The sequence below is a fragment of the Scyliorhinus torazame genome, chromosome 14 (genome assembly GCF_047496885.1).
Source record: "Scyliorhinus torazame isolate Kashiwa2021f chromosome 14, sScyTor2.1, whole genome shotgun sequence".
Classification (NCBI taxonomy): Eukaryota; Metazoa; Chordata; class Chondrichthyes; order Carcharhiniformes; family Scyliorhinidae; genus Scyliorhinus; species Scyliorhinus torazame.
Genome location: NC_092720.1, coordinates 39,402,733 through 39,428,608, shown reverse-complemented (window position 1 = coordinate 39,428,608; position 25,876 = coordinate 39,402,733). Strand labels below are relative to the sequence as shown.

The 25,876-nt window shown below is 44.0% G+C and overlaps 1 protein-coding gene across 1 annotated transcript in view; it reads right to left on the bottom strand.

The window, feature by feature from the left end:
* The window catches only part of irs1 (insulin receptor substrate 1), a 110,574-nt gene extending 86,458 nt beyond the window's left edge, over positions 1–24,116 (bottom strand). The window contains exon 1 of the mRNA XM_072473997.1: positions 20,561–24,116. Within this exon, the coding sequence (XP_072330098.1) occupies positions 20,561–23,810 (3,250 nt within the window). The 5' untranslated portion in view covers positions 23,811–24,116. The remainder of the gene's footprint in view (positions 1–20,560) is intronic.
* Between the last annotated feature and the right edge of the window lie 1,760 nt (positions 24,117–25,876).

Here is a 25,876-nt window from a genome sequence, read left to right as displayed (position 1 = left end):
AGTTATTGTGGATTTAAAAATAAACATCCTTTAACAGAACTTCTAAAAAGCACCAAGACAAAATAAATGTTAACACTGATCTTAAGCGTATGATTGGTTAATGGACCAATAAGGGGTCGGTTACTCAGTTGGCTGGATGGCTGGTCTGTGATGAGGAGCAACGTCAACATCACGGGTTCAATTCTCATACTGGCTGAGATTATCCCTGAAGACAATGCCTCCTCAACCTTGCCCCTCGCCCGAGGAGAGGTGACCCTCAGGTTAAATCTCTCTCAAAAGGGGAGAGCAACCTATGGTCCTCAGGGACTATGGTAACTTTCACTTCCATTGTAGAACGAAACATGCACTCTGCCAATCTACACATTTGACAGTTTCTGATGCAGAAAGTCGCAAACCCATTGGAAGTTTAGAGCCTTGCCTTAATCGTTCTCGGATATTGCAGTGCTAGTCATTCCTATGGTTGAGTATCATACAACAAAACTGCATTTCACGTAGCACCTTTAACCTACAAGAATGTTCCAAGTACTGTACATGGAGTATTAAAAAAAGGATGCTGAACCAAAGGAGGGAATATCAGAAGGAGTGACTAAAAGGTTTCCTTAAGGCTTTACGGTGAATCAAAAAGAAAGAAGGCAGCTGCAAAGACAAAGGATAAAAGGAAGCAATTTCCAGAGCTGAGATTTAGTGGATGAAGGCATTCCTACTGCCAATGACAGTGCAGCGGCAGGACAGGATTGAGGCGCCAAAATCAGAGGTGTGGACTGTCCGAGAGAAATTACAAAGCTGGAGAAGGTTACGGAGAAATGGAGCAGAAATCAATAAAAGGTAATGAATGGCAGAGCAGGCTCGAAGGACCAAAAGGCCGCCTCCTATTTTCTATATTCCTACTTAACGGATGACCTCATTTTAATACGTCCCTCACAGTTGTCGACACAGATGATGGAAGAATGGGGTAAAGGATTTTGAAAGATGAATGATGGTGGAGAAAAGAAACAGAAGTCATCATTGCTCGACAGAAAGATATTAAGAGTAGATAGGGTTTTGAAAGGGAAGAGAGAGGGCCACACATCCTTGGTGTGATACAGCAAGATCTGATGATAACAAAATTATGCGACGGATACTCCGAAGTCTGCACCCTTTGGGCTTGAGGAACTGAAGAAGTGAACCATACAAGTACAATGGTTATGATGGGAGGCGGCAAATGGTTTTCGGTGGACAAGAGCATCAAATATGGGAAGATAAAGTAGTGATTGAGCAAATCTAAGTATCACAGCAAATGGAAGGGCCAAACGGCAGGTAGCTGAGTGTGACTTGGAAAGAAAAATGAAATACTTGCATTTATATAGCATCTTATAAGACCATAGGGTATCCCAAAAGCTCTTTACAGCTAATGAAGTGCAGGCACCGTTGTAATGTAGGAAATACAGCAGTCAAATTATGCGTAGCATGCCTGCACAAACAGCATTGTGATAATGACCTGTTTCAATTACCTAATCACCTGTTTCTGTGGCTATTGAGGAATAAATATTAGCTAGGACACTGGGAATAAATCACCTGCTCTTCTTTGAAATAGTGCACAGGACTCTGTGCTCACGTCCTGGAGTGGGACTTGAACTCACAACCTTCTGATTCATCAGGGGGGAGCCTCAGCGCTGAGATATGTCTGACACTGGACAGGAGCCAAGGATATTCTTCTTTCAGGATGATGGCAGAGATTAGGGGTGGACAGTACTTGAGACTGAACCATTTGCAATGTTAGCAAGCATGGGAGCCATAAAGGGATGTTGGGTGGTGTTATGTATCCAGGAATACATTCTTGCTGGTTGTGCATCACGTGCTGTCATGACATCATCAGAGCATTTGTACGGGCTTTTCATGAAAACCATTTAGTCATGAATGAAGCTCAAGATCACTCAAAAGACAGCGAAACCTAACTACTGCAAGAGCTTAAGCTAGGTGTCTTGTTAATGCTGTCAGATGTTCATAAGAAAAATCCAGACTTCAAGCCCGACATCGCACAAAGATTTGAGTTGATAGTGTAGAATGGAGTTTTATTATGGGAATCCTTGTGATTATTCATCCGTGCTCGCAGAGTGCTTGACCTACTGCATGAGGAATATCCTGGATTGGTAAGGATGAAGGAATGAGAACGCAGAGGCGGCACAATGGCACAGTGGTTAGCACTGCTGCCTCACGCCGCCAAAGACACGGGTTTGATCCTGGCCCGGGTCACTGTACGTGTTGGGATTGCACATTCTCCCCATGTCTGCATGGGTCTCACCCCCACAGCCCAAAGATGTGCAGAGCAGGTGGATTGACCATGCTAAATTGCCCTTAATTGGAAAAAAAGGAATTAGCATGCAGTTATTTTTGGTGGCCAGGGCTAGATGCTCAAATTAGAGAGAAAGTTGGGCAATGCCAATCTTGTGCAAAACTAAGAAACAATCTACCATTACATTCATGAGAATGGCCGACTCAGCCATGGCAGAGAATGCACATCAATTATGCTAGTCCACTGGACAGACACATGTTCCTCGTGATTGTAGAAGTGCACTTGAAATGGCCAGAAGTCACGATAATGAAATCCATGACGATTGAGCAGACTATTGAAAAATTAGACGAAATATTCACAAGATTTGTAACACTGGAGCAGATTGCCAGTGATAATGGTTCGGTGTACTTTGAAGGAGTTTGAGGAGCAATTGAAAGGGAACGGTATACACCATATCAAGGTCAGCTCCATATCATTCAGCAACGAATGGATTTGCTGAAATTTTTGTGCAATCATTAACGCATTCTATCAAAGCATTGAAGGAGCAGGGGACATCAAGAAGATTAAACACATTTCTAATATTTTATCAGTACACTGTACATGCTACCATGCAAAGTGCACTGGAAATTCTGTTGTTCAAGAGGAAATTATAAAAACAGTTTGATTTGTTAACTCCACCTGATATTTCAGACATTGTCAATGATAACAACAAACAAATTGCTAGAAGGGAGAAAATCTCTAAAAAAAGTGAGTATACAACCAGGAAAGAATGGTAGCTAGGAGTTACACCACCAATGAGAAATGGGTACCAGCTATGATTCTGGCAAAGATGTGTCCAATATCAAACACAGTGCAGACACTGCACTGCACTACTCTACTCCCTGTACACAAACAACTGCGTGGCAAAACTTGGTCCCAGCTCCATCTACAAGTTTGCTGACGATACGACCATAGTGGGCCAGATCTCGAATAACGACGAGTCAGAATACAGGCGGGAGATAGAGAACCGAGTGGAGTGGTGTAGCGACAACAATCTCTCCCTCAATGCCAGCAAAACTAAAGAGCTGGTCATTGACTTCAGGAAGCAAAGTACTGTACACACCCCTGTCAGCATCAACGGGGCTGAGGTGGAGATGGTTAGCAGTTTCAAATTCCTGGGGGTGCACATCTCCAAAAATCTGTCCTGGTCCACCCACGTCGACGCTACCACCAAGAAAGCACAACAGCGCCTATACTTCCTCAGGAAACTAAGGAAATTCGGCATGTCCACATTAAACCTTACCAACTTTTACAGATGTACCATAGAAAGCATCCTATCGGGCAGCATCACAGCCTGGTATGGCAACTGCTCGGCCCAGGACTGCAAGAAACTTCAGAGAGTCGTGAACACCGCCCAGTCCATCACACGAACCTGCCTCCCATCCATTGACTCCATCTACACCTCCCGCTGCCTGGGGAAAGCGGGCAGCATAATCAAAGACCCCTCCCACCTGGCTTACTCACTCTTCCAACTTCTTCCATCGGGCAGGAGATACAGAAGTCTGAGGACATGCACGAACAGACTCAAAAACAGCTTCTTCCCCACTGTCACCAGACTCCTAAATGACCCTGTTATGGGCTGACCTCATTAACGCTACACCCTATATGCTTCATCCGATGCCAGTGCTTATGTAGTTACATTGTATATGTTGTGTTGCCCTATTATGTATTTTCTTTTATTCCCTTTTCTTCCCATGTATTTAATGATCTGTTGAGTTGCTTGCAGAAAAATACTTTTCACTGTACCTCGGTACACGTGACAATAAACAAATCCAATCCAATCCAGATGATGAAAGAGTTTGGTAACGTCATACTGATCAGTTACTTGCTGCACAAAGTAAGTTTGTGGAAATTTCTTAAATGGTTCCACCTTTAGAAGATCTAGAGAGCTATACTTTGGAACGGAGACCAGAAACCGTGACAAGTACAGATTCTGTATCTGAGGACTTTTCAATGCACAGAATGACACTGAAATAACCACTCAAGAAGTACCATCTACAGAAAGGAATGAGGACACTGGAGGTCGCAAGTAGCCAAGTTCAAGAATGCCAAATTCTACCAAAAACCAATAGACATCCACCACACTGTCTTTTAGAAATAATAATAGTAATCTTTATTTTAAGGATCTTTATTATTGTCACAAATAGGCTTACATTAACACTGCAATGACGTTACTGTGAAAATCCCCTAGTCGCCACACTCTTGTTCGGATACACAGAGGGAGAATTCACAATGTCCAATTCATCTAACAGCACGTCTTTCATATCAAGAGATTGGTTGTATACATTTTCATTGTTGTTGTTGCACTAATGGAGCAAAGAGGTAGAGATGCTATGTATCTGTGAATACATTCTTGCTGGTTATATATCTCGGGATGTTGAGTTAGGTCAGCAGTGTGTGGTCTTTGAGCACATCAGCATCTTGATTGTATGAGCAACAGCCTTAATAAACCTCTCATTGTGTTTTACAAGAATCCAGAGTGTGGGCACCTCCATACCTTTTCCCTTTGTGGCAAAAAAGAAATATAACAGGCGGTAAGTAGGTTTAATGGGAATGAGGCCAAGGGAATAATGGATGGTAGGTGTGATAGATGAAATAAGCTTGGAGAACCTATGGAGGAGTCTTGGTAGGGGTAGCTTTGAATTGGGTAAAGTCTCTCCCAGCCCCTTCAACGACCTACACACAAAACATTGGAAGGACAGTGCAGTGGTGATGGATACAACAAAATGGTCAGTGATAGCCCTGGCATTGATCAAAACCATGGGAGGTGCATGAGAGGCGTTTAAGCAGGACGCAAGGACACTGAATTCAGAAGAAGGAAGCATGGGGAGATGTGATGACAATTGAAATCATAGAGTAGTGGATTACTCACTGTAGAGGCTGTAGAACAAATAGAGACATCAACATAAAGAGCTCAGGACAATTATTAATGCCTGGAACAATTTGCTTATTATTTACAGTCTATAGGGAAACAAAGATAGCTCATTACATTTTAATCACCTACTGTTTTCGTTCCAAGTTTTTAAAGCTGCTTTAAGCACTCAATATTTGAAAGTAACTCTAATAAAATCATGTATTTGTACAGCATTCAACATAGTGGAATATGCCAAGGCACGTGTTATCAGATAAAAATTTTCACCAAGATACCGCAGAAGAAATTAGAGGTTTAGAACATAACAGCGCAGTACAGGCCCTTCGGCCCTCGATGTTGTGCCGACCTGTGAAACCACTCTAAAGCCCATCTACACTATTCCCTTATCGTCCATATGTCTATCCAATGACCATTTGAATGCCCTTAGTGTTGGCGAGTCCACTACTGTTGCAGGCAGAGCATTCCACGCCCTCACTACTCTCTGAGTAAAGAACCTACCTCTAACATCTGTCCTATATCTATCTCCCCTCAATTTAAAGCTAGGTCCCCTCGTGCTAGACATCACCATCCGAGGAAAAAGGCTCTCACTGTCCACCCTATCCAATCCTCTGATCATCTTGTTAATCAATTAAGTCACCTCTTCTCTCTAACGAAAACAGCCTCAGGTCCCTCAGCCTTTCCTCATAAGATCTTCCCTCCATACCAGGCAACATTCTGGTAAATCTCCTCTGCACCCTTTCCAATGCTTCCACATCCTTCCTATAATGCGGCGACCAGAATTGCACGCAATACTCCAAATGCGGCCGCACCAGAGTTTTGTACAGCTGCAACATGACCTCATGGCTCCGAAACTCAATCCCTCTACCAATAAAAGCTAACACACCGTACGCCTTCTGAACAACCCTCTCAACCTGGGTGCTGGGTGGCAACATCTATGTACATGGACACCGAGATCTCTCTGCTCCTACACACTGCCAAGAATCTTACCATTAGCCCAGTACTGTCTTCCTGTTATTCCTTCCAAAATGAATCACCTCACACTTTTCTGCATTAAACTCCATTTGCCACCTCTCAGCCCAGCACTGCAGCTTATCTATGTCCCACTGTAACTTGTAACATCCTTCCGCACTGTCCACAACTCCACCGACTTTAGTATCATCTGCAAATCTACTCACCCATCCTTCCACGCCCTCCTCCAGGTAATTTATAAAAATGACAAACAGCAGTGGCCCTAAAACAGATCTTTGTGGTTCACCACTAGTAACTGGACTCCAGTCTGAACACTTCCCATCAACCACCACCCTTTGTCTTCTTCCAGCTAGCCAATTTCTGATCCAAACTGCTAAATCACCCTGAATCCCATGCCTCTGTATTTTCTGCAGTAGCCTACCTTATCAAACGCTTTACTGAAATCCATATACACCACATCAACTGCTTTACCCTCATCCACCTGTTTGGTCACCTTCTCAAAGAATTCAATAAGGTTTGTGAGGCACAATCCACACTTCACAAAACCGTGTTGACTATCTCTAATCAAATTATTCCTTTCCAGATGATTATACATCCTATCTCTTATAAACCTTTCCAAGATTTTGCCCACAACAGAAGTAAGGCTCACTGGTCTATAGTTACCGGGGTTGTCTCTACTCCCCTTCTTGAACAAGGGGACAACATTTGCTATCCTCCAGTCTTCTGGCACTATTCCTGTAGACAAAGATGACTTAAAGATCAAAGCCAAAGGCTCAGCAATCTCCTCCCTAGCTTCCCAGAGAATCCTAGGATAAATCCCACCCGGCCCAGTGGACTTATCTATTTTCACACTTTCCAGAATTTCTAACACCTCCTCATGAAACTCAAGTCCTTCTAGTCTAGTAGCCTGAATCTCCGTATTCTCCTCGACAACACTGGCTTTTTCCTGTATGAATACTGACGAAAAATATTCATTTAGCACCTCTCCTATCTCCTCAGACTCCGAGCACAACTTCCCACTATTGTCCTTGACTGGCCCTACTCTTACCCTAGTCATTCGTTTATTCCTGACATATCCATAGAAAGCTTTAGGGTTATCCTTGATCCTACCTGCCAAAGACCCCTCATGTCCCCTCCTGGCTCTTCTTGGCTCTCTGTTTAGGTCCTTCCTAGCTAACATGTAACTCTCGAACGTCCTAACTGTACCTCATGTCTCATCTTTACATAAGACTCCTTCCTCTTGACATGTGTTTCGACTGCTTTAGTAAACCACGGTTCCCTTGTTCGACCACTTGCTCCCTGCCTGACGGGTACATACTTATCAAGGACACGCAGTAGCTGTTCCTTGAACAAGCTCCACATTTCCATTGTGCCCATCCCCTGCAGTTTTCCTCTCCATCCGATGCATCCCAAGTCTTGCCTCATCGCATCATAATTGCCTTTCCCCCAGATATAACTCTTGCCCTGCAGTATATACCTATCCCTTTCCATCACTAAAGTAAACGCAATGGAATTGTGGTCACTATCACCAAAGTGTTCACCTACCTCCAAATCTAACACCTGTCCTGGTTCATTACCCAGTACCAAATCCAATATGGCCTCGCCTCTTGTTGGCCTATCTACATACTGTGTCAGGAAATCCTCCTGCACACATTGGACAAAAACAGACCCACCTGAAGTACTCGAACTATAGCGTTTTCCAGTCAATATTTGGAAAGTTAAAGACCCCATAACAACTACCCTGTTGCTTTCGCTCCTATCCAGAATCATCTTTGCAATCCTTTCCTCGACATCTCTGGAACTTTTCGGAGGCCTATAGAAAACCCCGAACAGGGTGACCTCTCCTTTCCTGTTTCTAACCTCAGCCCATACTATCTCAGTAGACGAGTCCTCATCAAACGTCCTTTCTGCCACCGTAATACTGTCCTTGACTAACAATGCCACCCCTACCCCTCTTTTATAGAACATAGAACAATACAGCGCAGTACAGGCCCTTCGGCCCACGATGTTGCACCGAAACAAAAGCCATCTAACCTACACTATGCCATTATCATCCATATGTTTATCCAATAAACTTTTAAATGCCCTCAATGTTGGCGAGTTCACTACTGTAGCAGGTAGGGCATTCCACGGCCTCACTACTCTTTGCGTAAATGACCTACCTCTGACCTCTGTCCTATATCTATTACCCCTCAGTTTAAAGTTATGTCCCCTCGTGCCAGCCATATCCATCCGCGGGAGAAGGCTCTCACTGTCCACCCTATCCAACCCCCTGATCGTTTTGTATGCCTCTATTAAGTCTCCTCTTAACCTTCTTCTCTCCAACGAAAACAACCTCAAGTCCATCAGCCTTTCCTCATAAGATTTTCCCTCCGTACCAGGCAACATCCTGGTAAATCTCCTCTGCACCCGCTCCAAAGCCTCCACGTCCTTCCTATAATGCGGTGACCAGAACTGTACGCAATACTCCAAATGCGGCCGTACCAGAGTTCTGTACAGCTGCAACATGACCTCCCGACTCCGGAACTCAATCCCTCTACCAATAAAGGCCAACACTCCATAGGCCTTCTTCACAACCCTATCAACCTGGGTGTCAACTTTCAGGGATCTATGTACATGGACACCTAGATCCCTCTGCTCATCCACACTTTCAAGAACTTTACCATTAGCCAAATATTCCACATTCCTGTTATTCCTTCCAAAGTGAATCACCTCACACTTCTCTGCATTAAACTCCATTTGCCACCTCTCAGCCCAGCTCTGCAGCTTATCTATATCCTTCTGTAACCTGCTACATCCTTCCACACTATCGACAACACCACCGACTTTAGTATCGTCTGCAAATTTACTCACCCACCCTTCTGCGCCTTCCTCTAGGTCATTGGTAAAAATGACAAACAGCAACGGCCCCAGAACAGATCCTTGTGGTACTCCACTTGTGACTGTACTCCATTCTGAACATTTCCCATCAACCACCACCCTCTGTCTTCTTTCAGCTAGCCAATTTCTGATCCACATCTCTAAATCACCCTCAATCCCCAGCCTCCGTATTTTTTGCAATAGCCTACCGTGGGGAACCTTATCAAACGCTTTGCTGAAATCCATATACACCACATCAACTGCTCTACCCTCGTCTACCTGTTCAGTCACCTTCTCAAAGAACTCAATAAGGTTTGTGAGGCATGACCTACCCTTCACAAAGCCATGCTGACTATCCCTGATCATATTATTCCTATCTAGATGATTATAAATCTTGTCTCTTATAATCCCCTCCAAGACTTTACCCACTACAGACGTGAGGCTCACCGGTCTATAGTTGCCGGGGTTGTCTCTGCTCCCCTTTTTGAACAAAGGGACCACATTTGCTGTCCTCCAGTCCTCTGGCACTATTCCTGTAGCCAATGATGACATAAAAATCAAAGCCAAAGGTCCAGCAATCTCTTCCCTGGCCTCCCATAGAATCCTAGGATAAATCCCATCAGGTCCCGGGGACTTATCTATTTTCAGCCTGTCCAGAATTGCCAACACCTCTTCCCTACGTACCTCAATGCCATCTATTCTATTAGCCTGGGGCTCAGCATTCTCCTCCACAACATTATCTTTTTCCTGAGTGAATACTGACAAAAAATATTAATTTAGTATCTCGCCTATCTCTTCAGACTCCACACACAATTTCCCATCCCTGTCCTTGACTGGTCCTACTCTTTCCCTGGTCATTCGCTTATTCCTGACATACCTATAGAAAGCTTTTGGTTTTCCTTGATCCTTCCTGCCAAATACTTCTCATGTCCCCTCCTTGCTCGTCTTAGCTCTCTCTTTAGATCCTTCCTCGCTACCTTGTAACTATCCATCGCCCCAACCGAAACTTCACACTTCATCTTCACATAGGCCTCCTTCTTCCTCTTAACAAGAGATTCCACTTCCTTGGTAAACCACGGTTCCCTCGCTCAACGCCTTCCTCCCTGTCTGACCGGTACATACTTATCAAGAACACGCAGTAGCTGATCCTTGAACAAGCCCCACTTATCCAGTGTGCCCAACACTTGCAGCCTACTTCTCCACCTTATCCCCCCCAAGTCACGTCTAATGGCATCATAATTGCCCTTCCCCCAGCTATAACTCTTGCCCTGCGGTGTATACTTTTACCACCTACCCTGAGCTTACTGAAATATCTAAACCCCGACACCTGCAACAACCATTCCTGTCCCTGCTCTACCATGTCTCCAAAATGGCCACAACATCGAAGTCCCAGGTACCAACCCATGCCGCAAGTTTAGAGGTTTAGAGTCACCCACCTTATTCCGGATGCTCCTGGTATTGAAGAAGACACACTTTAAACCACCTTCCTGCCTGCGCGGTACACTCCTGCAACTTTGAAACCTGACTCATGACCTCACTACTCTCAACCTCCTGTATACTGGAGCTACAATTCAGGTTCCCAAGCCCCTGAACTAGTTTAAACCCTCCCGAAGAGCATTAGCAAATTTGCCCCCCCAGGATATTGGTACCCCTCTGGTCCAGGTGCAGACCATTCTGTTTGTAGAGGTCTCACCAACCCCAGAATGAGCCCCAATTATCCAGAAATCTGAAACCCTCCCTCCTGCACCATCCCTGTAGTCACGTGTTCAACTCCTCTCTCTCCCTATTCCTCGTCTCGCTATCACGTGGCACGGGTAACAACCCAGAGATAATAACTCTGTTTGTCCTAGATCTAAGTTTCCACCCTAGCTCCCTGAATTCCTGCCTTACATCCCTATCCCTTTTCCTACCTATGTCGTTGGTACCTATGTGGACCACGACTTGGGGCTGCTCCCCCTCCCCCTTAAGGATCCCGAAAACACGATCCGAGACACCACGCACCCTGGCACTTGGGAGGCAACACACCAACCGCGAGTCTCTCTCGTTCCCACAGAATCTCCTATCTATCCCCCTAACTATGGAGTCTCCAATGACTAATGCTCTACTCCTCTCCCCCCTTCCCTTCTGAGCAACAGGGACAGACTCTGTGCCAGAGACCTGTACCCATGGTTTACCCCTGGTAAGTCCCCCCCCCCCCAACAGTATCCAAAGCGGTATACTTATTACTAATGGGAACGACCACAGGGGATCACTGTACTGACTGCTTCCTCCCAGCCGCTCTCACCGTCACCCATCTATCTTTATTCTTCGGAGTAACTACATCCCTGAAGCTTCTATCTATGACCACCTCTGCCTCCCGAATGATCCGAAGTTCATCCAGCTCCAGTTCCCTCATGCAGTTTCTGAGGAGCTGGAGATGGGTGCACTACCCACAGATGCAATCAGCAGGGGCACGGACGACGTCCCTCACCTCAAACATTCTGCAGGAGGAACATTGCACTACCTTCTCTGCCATCCCCTCTAGATAAAAAAAGAAAAAAAGAGCTTACCTGTTATTCTGTTTAGAAAGTTAACGGGTGATTTGATCGAAGTATTCAAGATATTAACAGGGAAAGACATGGCAGATAAAGATAAACTATTTCCACTGGTTCGAGATTCTAAAACTAGGGGACGTAGTCTAAAAATTAGGGCTAGACAGTTCATGAGAGATGTTCGGAAGAACTTCTTCACCCAAAGGGTGGTAGAGGTTTGGAACTCTCTCCCACAAACAGCAGCTAAAGCTAGATCAGTGGTTAATTTTAAATCTGAGATAGATAGATTTTTGTTATGCAAAGATATTAAGGGATATAGGCCAAAGGCAGGTATATGGAATTAGGCCACAGAGCAGCCATGATCTCATTGAATGGCAGGACAGACCCAAAGGGTTGAAAAGCCTACTCCTGTTCACACATTCCTAAAATACAACAATTGACCAAAAGCAAGGTGAAAGAGATAGGTTTTAAGAAGGAAAGATGGTCGAAATGGGTAGAGAGCAGAGAAGTTAAGGGATGGAATTTGAGAGCTTCGGACCTTGGCAGCTGAAGGCATGGCTGCCAATTAAAATTGGGGATGCTCAAGAGACTGAAATTGGAAGGCAGCACAGGTTGTAGGGCTGGAGGAATAGATTTTCTATTTTTGTATTATAGCTATAAAGTATCTTTAATTTAATAATGGTCCAGAAATTTCAAGCATGACAATATATTAAAAGTAGAATAAACATTCATTATAACAGCAGACTAACATTCTCACTTTTAGTACCATAACAGAATGTAACGAACAACTGACATATGGTCCTCCATGTCTCCTGCATCTTAAATGCAAACAAACTTTATTTCAATTGCTCGGCTATTCCATGAAATTGCATAGCTAGAATTTGGTTGACAGGATAAGGCAATCCAGTCACAGCATTTTCTGCCAGTGGGTTGACCTTGCAAAAAAAAAAATGGAGCCCAATGTTCTTCGAACAGAAGTAGGCCCCTCAAGCCTGTTCTGCCATTCAATGAGATCAAAACTGATCTGCACCTCCTTAGTTCCAAGTCTTACTATAACCCATGAAATAAAAACTATCTCAGATTTAAAATTAATGGAATTAATGTTACCATATTCTATGGGAGAGCGCCACAATTCTACCATCCTTTGCACAAAGAAATATTTCCTAACTTTTCTCCTGACTCTAATTTTGATCCCTTGTCCTAGATACCCACACCAGCAGAAAAGGTTTCCGTCACTCTACCCTTTCAAATTTTGAAATCCAACCAAATAAATCACTCGTTAACCTTGTAGATTCTAGAATTAAGAACATAAAAATTGGACAGCAGTACAACAATATCACTCTCCTCAAAAAGGATGCAATGTCTAACATGAAGCCAAAAGTGCAACACCACAGAATTTCTACATCTACCTTACTTTTTCATTGTAACAGTGAATGAACAGGAGCGGACTTCCGATCAAAAACAGGTGTAAAATTAAAACTAAATTAACATTTTCAGAGCTCTCATGAATTATAGCACTGAAAACTCTCTTCATGCTTAAGGGTAGTACATACTTATTCTTCACAATAGTAATTTGAATACATGGTACAATCTGGAAATAACTTCAGCGATGGAAATACAGACATCTTTTGAGAAGTACCTGATCAGACTCTCAATTTTCTAATTTGTTTTGTTAAATGGGAGAAAAATTGAGCTGCAGGAATGCAGTGTCAATGCTTCCCCATGAACAGAATAATTTACTGTACCCTAGTTGCCATACGACCCAATTTCTAATGAAGAATCCATAAATATTTAGAGATACCTCTCTCGCTGACTGGTGAACCCCACTTGGTGGTCAGGGTAGATGCAATATGGAACATTCCAGTGGCCCCTCATCAGATCAGGATGGGCAGGCAGCCACTGTTATGCTGACCACTGAAGGGTACTCCACAGGGACCCTACCTCAAAGACGTGCAAAACCTGCTTTAAAAGACACAATAACATTCCTCCCCACCAGTTCAGACCCCGAGGCTTGTAGCAGCAAACAATCATTCAGTCTCTTCTCCCAGACACATTCCTGATCCAGTTCAAAGGCTGTAGGAGTCACTTCCCCCATCACACAACTAAGCACCTGCTTCAAGAAAAATACTTTCCTGCAGAGACATGCTTGCTGTCAAGATTTTGATGTTGCAAAAAATGTTTGAAACCAACTGCAAAAATAGTTCCATCATTGTTGGCAAACTTCTCTCTTACACCATTCTCAGTTGTACACTTGTCAATCCTACCCACTTCCCCATCTCAAGTCTTCCATGGTCAAACTGCTTGAAACAGGTTGAGACAAAAAAAAAGAGATATACATACAAACATGCCAATTAGAATCAGGAGTAGATATTAATGAAAACAGCTGTTCTTTCTTGAATGAGGCACAGGATATGGTCTTACAAACTAAAAAGTGATTGTAACTTGACAGGCCTACACAGGGAGGGTGTATTTGACCCCAAGTTTTTTCTTGCACAACTCTGTTTGAAAAGTCATTCATTTTCCGTTAGCTCTCTTCAAAAACTATACAATTTCCCCATCGAGCCTGCACCCCTAAAACAATGTGATGGTTTTGATAAGATTGTTGTCATACAACCACTTTTTGGTTGCTGTGACAAAGTTTGCATTTCACAGCTCTGTAAAACTAACAGTATAGGTAAGGTAAGGAAGCATAAATGCAGGGAAATGGTACACAGATACTACTATTCCCCATACTCCAAATTAAATAAGGGCCAAAGAAAAGGCAAAGAACTCGAGGATCCAAATTGCTAAGTAAAATACAGATACCATACTTCCAACCCCGCCCTATAAGTTCGATGCGATGTGCGGAATGTATAATTTCACTTCATTGTCAAAGATAGTTTTAAAAAGTACTTGAGACTTTTTTTGGGTTCTCAACTTAAAAAAGAGGTTTATCAAAAATTTCTTGAAAACCACCACTATCACACATTATCAGTCAGGAGTACTGTGCACAAGTTTCAATGTTTTCAGAAACCTACTGTAGAACATTACAACCATTGCCTCATAGCACCTTTCACACCCCTAATGGAATAACTTCCCAACTGTAATTCATCTTTAAATGCTTCTTTCTTTTCCATCCCTGCCTCTATTCTCTGATAGGTACCTTATTCTCCCTCTACCACCTAGCATTTGGATTCACGTGCCTAACTGATGTAGCTTTTATTCCCCATGTTTAAAACTTACACAAGTATCTATTTATTCATAAAATATTTATTGGTTTCAAAGACAATTTTAAGTAAGGACCTAAATGGAAAACAGAAGTAAATGTCTCAATCTCTTGTGAAAGAGCATCTGGAAGCAGATTAGTCTCTCTCCCCTGACAAAAATGTCTAATTAATCTCTGACCCCCATAATGTTCATTTATTGTGGAACAAAGAAAAAACAGACAGATGTAACACAGCTGGAAACATTTTTCTACCAAAGGAAATACCAGTTAAAGACTGGCTTCACTGTTTTGAGAGCAAAATATATCTTAACATTTCTCTGACAGCTGCCTTTCACACCCTTGATAACATATCAGATGTAATAGGATTTCCCAACCAGTTTTACTTCACAACTTCCCACAGACTTTATAGTTTTACTATTTAGCTGATGACCTGACTACTGCTGGAACCTCCCAACTTAAAATTATTTAGGTCAAACTCTAATCATTTTGGAATAAAATAGCAGGCCATGTGTTACGGTGGATACAGGACTACGGAGAAAGAAGGCAGCACGGTGGCACAGTGGGTTCGCACTGCTGCCTCATGGTGCCGAGGTACCAGGTTCGATCCTGGCTCTGGTCACTGCCCATGTGGAGTTTGCACGTTCTCCCCGTCTTTGCGGGGGTTTCGCCCCCCCCACAACCCAAAGACGTGCAGGCCAGGTGGATTGGCCACGCTAAATTGCTCCTTAATTGGAGAAAATGAATATGGTACTCTAATTTATTATTTTTTTTAAAGGACTACGGAGAAAGCACCAGAGCAGCAACGAGAAAATTAATTTCTAAAGTAGACACGTACAACAATGAATGCGGATGACACATCAGTTACTAACACCCTCCAAATGATCCAACTATCTTCAGTCTTGTAAAGTTTTAAATTATTGAAAGGTTAGGTATTTATGCTTCCACTGAAATTTCAACAACTAAATGTTATATTCAAAGATAATCTCATTTACTGAAAAACAATTTAATCCATGTTTTGAAATTGTGTAAGTAGGGGGGGTGCATGCTGGAGGAGGAAATATTCGAAAGATAAAATGAGGCAATTACTGCGAATACACTATGCATTCACACAAAGAGTACTCCTGTTACATGCAGTGACCACTCCTTAAATTCAACCCCCTCCTTCAAATTAAAGTCATGTCCTCAAAGAATTCAGATAATTTTAGGAATGCAGATTTGCCTATCAAATAGCATACTTTGGTTTGCTAGGATAAAATGTCCAACTAGCGAGTGAAAAAGGTTTAACAAAGAGATTTTTCTCATCTAAAAACATTTTGCTGACAAAACAAAATTATATCCTCCACGAAGATGCAAGATGAAGATTTGACCATATAGATATTAGCAACCTTGCTAAAGTGTGTGTGTGTATATCAAAAATACAAGGTTCATTTTGTAACAAAATGGCAGAGTATGCTACATTTACAATTAAGGATGAGAATTTCTCCAGAATTTTTCAATGAAACGAATCCTCATGATAAAGGGAATCAGTGACCAGTAAAGAAATGGACAGGGTGCAGGGAATAGTGATGAAAGAAGCTTGTTGGATTGTTCTAGTACATACCAGAATATAAAACATTTTTATTTGCATAAATACAAATCCAGTGAACAAAAGGATGCCCTTCAAACAAATCGTTTTTAGGATAAAATTAAAAGGAAAGAGCAAATGCGATCATTCCCTTGCATTTTTTCAAACAATAATTCCCATTGCTATCAATCTCTTTCTGGTTTTATACAAGCTATCAGTTACGGAATGGTATAATCTCTTCAGAAGTGAAACATGGCCTGCAACTATAATTACAGGTACCTCTCCGAGAAGGCGGCCAAATTCCCAGAATATTTAAAAATATGCAAAACTCTCACCATTTGCCTAAAATTATCAGTTATGCAGTTTTTTTCTTCTTCATTTGATCTGCAGGCAATCCTTATATCAACAGCTTAATTTTGTCAATATACATGGTCTTTTTAACCTAGAACACTTACTGAAAACAAACAGGACTATAGTCACACCTGATTTTGAAGCAAACTCTTAACAAAAACAGTGTAGTTCTCTGCTTTAATTATTTAACTCCTAGCTATACAGATCTGGTTCTTTGGACTTTGGTTTCAGATCTGGTTCTATTGCCTTGAATCCAGTTTGGAATCTTTTGCAGAATATTTCGGCACTATTGCCCAGTCCAAAATGATACGTGGTCTTAAGCTTACATCTATTTAAAATATAATCCATTATTTTCCCTGCCCCAAAGATCATTTTCCCTGCCCCAAAGATCATTTAAGTTTTTGTTTATTCTTCACATCTTCACAATTCCAAGAATGAAATACCTATCACGCAACATTAAACAACAAGGCCATCAATGAAATCAGTATTTTTCTCTGATGCAACACAATCTGGTTTGCATATTTTATGGTACAGACCTTTTCAAATGTCGGAGTTCTTACCAGTCACCAAACAGTGCTAAAGCATTGTCAGCATTGTTTAATGTACAAGCCACATGTTATATGCATCATGTTTCTTCCCTCACCATCCCCTCAAAAACATTTTTAGTTCATATATACCTGTGGAAATGACAATTATGGTGCATCACAATCATATCACAGGTCTATTCTTTTCTAATAGACAGGAGCAGCTTATGAGTGCAGAATCTATGTATGCAGCATGACCAGAGAAAATCCAGTTTTTGTCCATAACAGACAAAAAGATGAAGCAAATGACTGGATGACATTAATTATCCATGTACAGCAGTCCTTTCCAACACTTGCTGGGGATTAACTCAATCAGAAAAGCAGTAATATTTATATTAGTGCATTTTCTGCCGATTAGCTTTCAAAAGAAACAGTTATATCAAAAGATTTAAGTGTACCAATGAATTTGATAGTTGTGGATTTGTTCTTCCATTCTGTACTCCCCCATTCAGATGTCCACACTAGTTGGCTCACTCTTTCTCCCCCAGCATCTCCTCGTACTAGCTGTAGCGTGCTGCGCTGAAGATTTTACTTGAGTTTTGTCTTCACAAATAACAATCTTCCTCATTAAATGTATTCTATGATCCATGTACATAAATACCTGTACTCTTTAGATGCCAAAAATATCCTTTGAAATCTCTTCAAAAGATGATTCACTCTACAAGAACTTCAACTGTGCCCTGAATCGTGTTTTCAATGAGACATTATTGAAGCCATCATTGATTCATTGCATCAGAGAAACGCATGGATTCAGGAAACATCTTATTTCACATTTGCTGAACAGGCGACTTATTTTGCTGCAGTAATGTTGCTTCAGTTGTCAAAAAGGTTAAGTGACGTGCGCTTGTGGTGAAATAACAGTCTGCCAAACCATGAAGGCAGCTCAGTGGCTCCACGGATTTCTCCAAAATATTCAATAAATATTGCAGACATTTCACTACTTTTATAAGCATGATACAAGGAAATCTACAAGGCTCTACTGTGTTCCTGCCAAGTCACAGGGAGTGATGATTGGAACTAAAAGGTCTTGCGTTCTAATTATCAAAATATTTTAGAACTCTTCACAAACTCTGTAGTATTGATCCTGTCGCTAAATTGATAAGTCAAGGACACTGGCCCTTAACATAATGCCATTCCCCTTTCACGTCAGGATTGTATTACCTAAATTCTAAACCAATTCTTGCTGAGTACTAAAAATTCCATTAACAGACCAAACTGGAAAGTGCATATTCTCAATTGTAAAACAATTCCTGCAACCAAAGCAACCAATTCTGGAAGCTCATGTTCCTCCAGCTTAATTCAGAAGGCAGGATTGGCACATAAAAATACAAATCTTAGCTCAAGAGAAATGTATTCCACAGCACTATTATTTCGAAAATTGCTTTACAGCCACACAAGAATTACATGGAGCCCAACAGAACTCTGGAATTGAACAAAAAAATCATCAGATCATTTTTTTTTTTTTTTTTAAATTACACCTTGCTCTGTATAGTATGTAAATATAACCCAGCACCCTGTTTTATGCCTGTAAAACATGGACAATGTACAGCTATCAAGAAAGGAAGCTCAACAGTTTTCATCTTCGCTGTTTATAGCACATTCTAGACATCCCATGACAGGACACAATCATAAATGTGACAATCTTCTCAAAGGCAAACCTCTCAAGTATGTTGGCACTCATACATTGGCATTCATTAAATAGTCACTGCCTCAGGCAGCTCGCAGGACGGAAGATGGCTGCACAACTTAAGGATTTTATGTATGGCAAGGTAACTGGAGCCAGGCAACCAGTAGGACACTTAATGCTCTGTCTCAAGGACGCCTGGAGGTGTGACATGAAGGCCTGAAACATCATTTCTCAGGCTTGGGAGACTAGCTGACAACGAGAAGCAACTGGTGACATCACCGGTAGGCGGGCATGCGTGAGTCACCTTGACGATTCGTGGCTATAGTGGCTTAATACCAGATGTCAATACCAAAACAACCCACAACGACACCCGATAACCACTCTATATATGGCACTTGTGGTAGGACCTGCCTCTCCGGAATTGCTCTCTTCAGTCACCAGCAAAAGTGCACCATATGAAACAACTATCCCACAAACCCAAAGAGTTGGATTTTCTGCATTTCTTGTATAGATGGAGGGATGCCCACAATGACGATGAAATATAGCCCACAACCAAGCTACTCCAACCATTTTGATGGAAAACAGTTAAACTAAATTAAATAGACTGAAGGAAAAAGTAAAAGGGGCAGCCCCCTTAAAGCAATACTGCCTTAAACAAAAACAAATCGCAAATGAAACTTAAAACATCAAACCAAAATGTGATTAAAAGGGTCAATAAAGCACCCCATACCATGTGGTGCCCAGCAGGCATGAAGGCCTTGATGGTACTTGTGGACACCGCAAGCTCCTACTCCAGGGACACACTGCTGCGATTGTAGCCGCAGTAGAGGGGCAGACAGTCGGGTCGGATGACCCCATGGTCGCCTGCTACCTAGACCTGTTTATGGCAAGTTTGGCCAGGTCCAGGTTCATGAGGAGGTCCTCTTCCCTCCCCACCCCTTTCCACACAGGGTGACCATAGATCAGGAGCGTGAGGCTAAAGTGCAAACTAAACTATAATAAAGTTTTTCAAATCACTAAAAAGTATAGTCTGTAACAACTTGCATAGTCCACAGACCCCACAAGACCACAAAAAGAAAAAGCAGGTATCTTGGGAGTACGTGAACCAATGCAGTCTATGGTTGTATGGGACTGCTGCATGCAACACCCTCCACTTCAGATCCCTGGGATTAAGAGGGAAGCCCAGCTTCCCCATTCAGTGGAACTGCAGGTATGCAAATTTTAATAAATTGGCCAAGGGATGGTACTCAAGGCAATCTTACGAAAACTGTAAATAAAGCTCTAAATTTAGATACCCTGTACGGCTATCTGAAAATTATGTATTTTCAAAAATCCAAATTTCATAAATTCAATCAAGATTCCAAATTCTACCAGAAACCCATTCAAGACTTTGGAATCTTGATTGAATTTATGAAAGGGTCCAAGGAAAATTATGTATTTTAAAAATTCCCAATTTCATAAATTCAATCAAAATTCCAAATTCTACCAGAAACCATTCAAGACTTGTTTGATAAAGCAACTTCAGCAGCTAAACTTGCGACTACAAACTTCCTTAGACCCTCACATACAGAATGGGCAATGATAAACATGGTATTTTGAATGCTAGATAAAGAACAAAAAGCTGTTCATGAAGCAAAATATTAGCAATTAGTAAAATGACTGTTAGCATTTAGATCTGTGCCCTTACCTTCCCTTTCTGTAGGCTTACTGACTTCATCTGGCTTCTGGAAGGTAATGCTTGCATATGAATTCAGATCATCATCACCACCAGAAGTACTTCCATGAGGTTGATGAGCCGTTATATGCTGAGAGGAGGTCCAGTCTTTGTTATTAAAGTCATTTACCAAGTCCAAATCGATATAATTCATACCATTTTCACAATCATTCTGCACCGTGGCATCATTTGGCTGGTCTTTGGCACTAGAAGCCAAAGAATCTCCTGGTTTGTTAAGCCACACATTCTCAAATGACACTGAACTATGTCGTTTAATGTGATCAACATAAGATAGGCTCATGCCAGGCACGCTGGCTGTGGAAGTGAAAGTCTCTGAACTATGTCTTCTTCTTCCTTGAGGATCAACACGGATAACTTTGGCACCTAGATTCCGATTGGGGACAAGCACAGTAAAGGCACTTCTCCCAGAAATCTGGTCCATCATGGGACCAGTCACGACATCAGAAACAGTGTTCAAAGAGTTCTCTTCTGCCTGAGGTAGAACGGATATGGAAGATGTTATACCTCCACCAACTGTCATTTCCGTATAGTTACTCACTGATGATGCCAGTAAGTCTGGGCAGGTGGTAACGAGCTGCATACTAACATAATCACAGCTTGCCTGCCCTCTATCTTTTCTGCAAGTGCTGGATTTGCAGGCAGTTGCAGAGCTGATGATGTCCACTGTGGGTTTTGATACATAGCCAAACTTGGATGCATCTATTCTTAAATTCATATTCATGTATTCAGACATGGGTGGCCTTTGTTGAACAGGGTGAATGCCTCCAACTGAAGAGGACTCAACGAGTGACAATGAACTAGAAGAAAAGGTTTTGTCACTGAATTCAATATTTACATATTCGCCTGGGCTTTTTGGCTCTGGAGGAAGGGGATGCTCTCGTGTTCTGGGCAGTGTACTTGCCTTTGTGTTATCAAGCGACAGCCTGGTGGGCCGTACAAGTTTACCTTTCATCGGTACATACAATTCCTTTTTAACAGGGTTAACTGTATGATGCCCACCATCTTGTCCTCCTAAACTATCGCTGCTTGTAGATGAAGAAGAGTCCTCACCATACAAAAGACGGCCTGAATTTACAGCAATTCGTAAAGGGGACTCATCATTTTTTCTGTGTACATGTTTAAAAGAGCGAGGCAATGAGAAGTACGAACAAACAGGCTTATGAGGCTCTTCAACTGGATTGAAGAAACAATCTGGTGGAGTGCTTGTTGTTGAGCAACTTGCAGGAGACATATTTATATAATCACTGCATGACAATTTCCCATCATTACTCTCAACAGACAGCTTAGAATTTCCCCCATTAGTCCATATTTTTCCATAGTTCACATTTTCTGGTGAACAACTGCCACTAGGTGACATCATCATATAACCATCTTTTCGAGAGTGCTGGCGTGGGTTAATAATCTGCTGTGGGGCAGAAACACTTTTTGGGCTCATTGGCATATAGTCATTTTTATTGGGTATAGGAGCTACTCCAGGTGACATTGGCATATAACCATCATCCATTTGGCTGTAACGCCTACCTTCTCCTAATTGCAGATCTAAACACTCCTCAGGGTATGAATGAGTAGGTACAAAAGCAGAATTTTTACTGGATGATAAACGGTTGCCTGGATAAGATGGTGTCATCTCTGTGTATTCCTCAAACGAGGCAGTGGAAGTTTGAGATGGGGTCTTTTGGTGCATCACTGCGGGTGGGGAAGTACCTGATGAATGAGCCCGCTTCCTAAACCCTTTATCAGAGTCTGCATCTTCAGCTTTAGTCGGAGTCCACCTCGGACTACCCCTGTTCTGACAACTTGGAACCAGACTAGAATGTTTCCCCATGTAGATGTAATTATTTAACTCCTGCTCCTCCCTTGCAGGAGGAGTGTGTCCCAAGGAATCTGGAGTGACGCTTCTGAAGGAATTCCTGAAATCACACGGGCTGGATCCATACTCATCTGAAGAAATGAACCCCCCATCGCTAGGTGAGCCTGAGATGGAGGCGCTGGAGCGCCGAGGGAACAGGCTGTCGGAGGTGGACCCGTGGCCACTGGTGCTGCTGGACGACAAACTGACGGGACTCGTGGCTGACGGGGAGCAGTGTGTGGCTGGCATGGGGATAGACCTGCTGTGATTGAGGGGGGGGTGCAGTCGGCAGCCACCCCGGTGCCGGTGAGAGTGAGTCCGGGTGGCACTCGGGCTGACCGGGCTGCCGTCCACAGAGGCCGGTCGGGACATGGTGCCCTCGCCGTCGCTGGAGGCTCGCACCCGGAACGAGCTGTGCTTGCCAGCCGGCGAGGTGGTGGTGGTGATGCTCTCGGTCCGCGAGCGGCGGCTTAGGCCCACCTGGCTGGGCGGCGGGTTGTTCAGGTGCCGGCGGAGGGGCACCGAGATGGGGTTGGAGCTGGACGCCGACTGGCTCTTGCTGCGGGGCCGGAACTCCTCGCTCATCGCCTTCATGGCCTCCAGGATGGTCTCGTGCATGTTCTGCGCCACCACCGAGTCGTCCACCTGCATCCAGAACTCCCCGGGTCCGGTGACCGCCGAGCGGCCCACCTCGATGAAGAAGAAGTTCTCCGAGTGGCCGCAGCGCCGGATGTTCATCAGCTGCAGGACCACGGCGGCCGCCTCCGAGTTCAGCTTCACCAGGCTGATGGTCTTGTCGGTCAGGCACAGCCGGTAGATGCCCACCAGGTTCTTGGTGTGCCCCAGGCCCTTGGGCTTCAGCACCACTTGCCAAACTTCCTTGAACGCCGGCCCGGGGCTGGCCTCGCCGTAGCTCTCCTCGCCCGCCGCCAGGCTGGCGGCGGCCGAGGCGGCGGGCATCCCGCCCTCGCCCCGCTCCTCGGGCACTTTGCCCCGGTTGTGCAGCTCCAGCAGCGCCTGGTACCAGCCCTCCTGCTCGCTCTCGCAGTCGGCCGCCACGGCGAAGTACTCGTCGCGGGTGTAGAGGGCCACCAGGTACTTGTTCTTGGAATCGGCCCTCTTGTTGATGTTGAAGCAACTCTCCAGGTGGACCGAGCGCTTGGGAGCGCCCGCCTTGTGCCTCCATTTCTTCTCGTTCTCGTAGTACTCGAGCCGCGCCGGCCCCAGCTCGCTGGCAGCCCGCAGCACGAAGAAGCGCCGGTGCATGCTCTTGGGCTTCCTCAAGTAACCCACCTTCCTCACGTCCGAGAAGCTCTCGGCGCTCGGCGAGCTGGGCTCAGGCGGACTCGCCATGGTGGGTGTGAGAGAGAGCGAGGCGAGCGGACACCCTGACAGGATTCAAAAAAACATTAAATTACCAACAGAGAGAAAAAGAACGCCGGCTGCCCTGCCGCCGACAAAACAAAACGGCACTTGGGGTTACTTTACGGAGTTCTTTCTATTAATTTTCTTTTTGAAAAACCGCCTATTAATTTTTCCGCCTCCAATAACCGAGCCACAAGAAGCGCGCAGCCCGATGTGAGTAAAAAAACCCCCGCGCGCGGCTCGCTCCCGCGCGGCCTGCGCGCCGCGGCTGCTGCGACTGACAACACGTCCTTCAGTCGGTCTCGCCTCTCTCCGCTGCGCGCGCCCCCCCCCCCGCGCGCGCCACGCACCAGAAGCCAGCCGCCCGCTGGCTCGCGCACCGACCCCGCCCCCCTCCTGCCTCACGCCGATCATTGGCCACTGGCTCTCTTGTTTACGTTCTATTTTGGAATGTTGTTGCGTTCCCTCGCTCTGTCTCCTCTCTCTCTCTCCCCCCCCGCCGCCCCATGTCAATCATTCCACCCCCACCCCGCCCCCTCTCCGGGTGGGTTCCTCCAGACTCTCACTCACTCCCCTTGTCCACTGCCCCTCGTCGAGCCAGCAAGACCCATCGCTGCGCAACGTAGTAAAGGGGAGCTGTAGCCGCCATTCATTATTATTCACACAACGAGGAGGGCCATGCAATGTCCCTCCAGTTGCACTTTATTCCCCCCCCCTGCAAATTACAGTGCATTTCTTTAAGATACATTTGTTGCAAAAGACGTGCCATGTGGCTAAATTTATGTCCCTTTTTACAAAATCTGTCTCAAAATAAACCAAACTAGTTGGGCTGAAATTTTTTCCCGGGGTGGTTAGAGGATTGCGAGTGTGTTTTGTGTGTAATAAATAAATAGATGGATACAACTTTGGTGGTGGTGGTGGCGGTGGGGGGGGGGGGGGGGGGATAAGCAAAATGTTCAAAATCACACCGCAGCTTTCATCTCGAGATGATGCAGTTTCAGCCCCTTATTATTGATATTACTACCTATAACGTGTCCATATGTTATTGCTATCTCTTGAGAGAGAAAAAGCAATGCTGCAAGTTTGTGATGCAGAACTGCGGGGTTTAACATTCAAATCCCAGCCTCCGCATTTTTCTCTGCATTGCACGTACCCCAGGTGTCATCACGATGTTCTTGCCATTCGCAAAGGAAAACAACACGTTACCCCGTATATATTTTCTTGGAACTATTCCGTAAATATCACATATTTCACACTCAGGTGTAAATGCAGCCACTGGAACCGCGAGCGAGCATGTTTACAAGTAATTAAATTCCAACACTCTATCTTCCCTTGATTGGGGGGGAGGGGGGCTGAATTGCATCAAATAATTTATTCGGAACTGATTTCGAATTCAAAAACGTATAAACACAGTGAAGTAGGAAGCACAGACTCAGCATGTTTCGTCCATCCGTGAATCGTTGTAAACAACATCTGTGCTGACAGGCAGGAGTCCCTGGATTATTCTGTTTGATGGCCGGCGAAAGGGGGTGGGTGGATGGGGGCGTTGTTTACAGCTAGCTGGGATGCAGAAAAGCATGGGCGATATTTTAAACTTTCTGAAATATCAATGCAAATCGTAGATTTTAAATTAGCAGCTTAAAACAAAAAGAAGCACCCGTGTTATTGCCCTCGACCCCTGACCATCACCAGTACCACTCTATCATCCCGACGATGACCAAATATAGAAAACAATGAGTAAAAAAAATAATCAAATATAATGCGAGTTCCCATTTGGCTGCTTTTAAAGAGATGCAGTGCCTGACTTGCCATGTTGCTGCGGCTGAGGTGTAATATTACCATGCTGGCACCGCTCTACCGCCACCTACTGAGAATCATTAAAAACCCAGACTCAAGGAAACAACAGGAGCTACTGATCCCATACATGGCTGAACGCTGGAACCGTGACAGTTTCCGAGATGTCAAATATCATGGATAAATATCCCAAGTTCTGAAAATATTTTAACCCGATTGCACGTCCTATTTTGCCAATTTCCCCAACATGATTGGGGTTC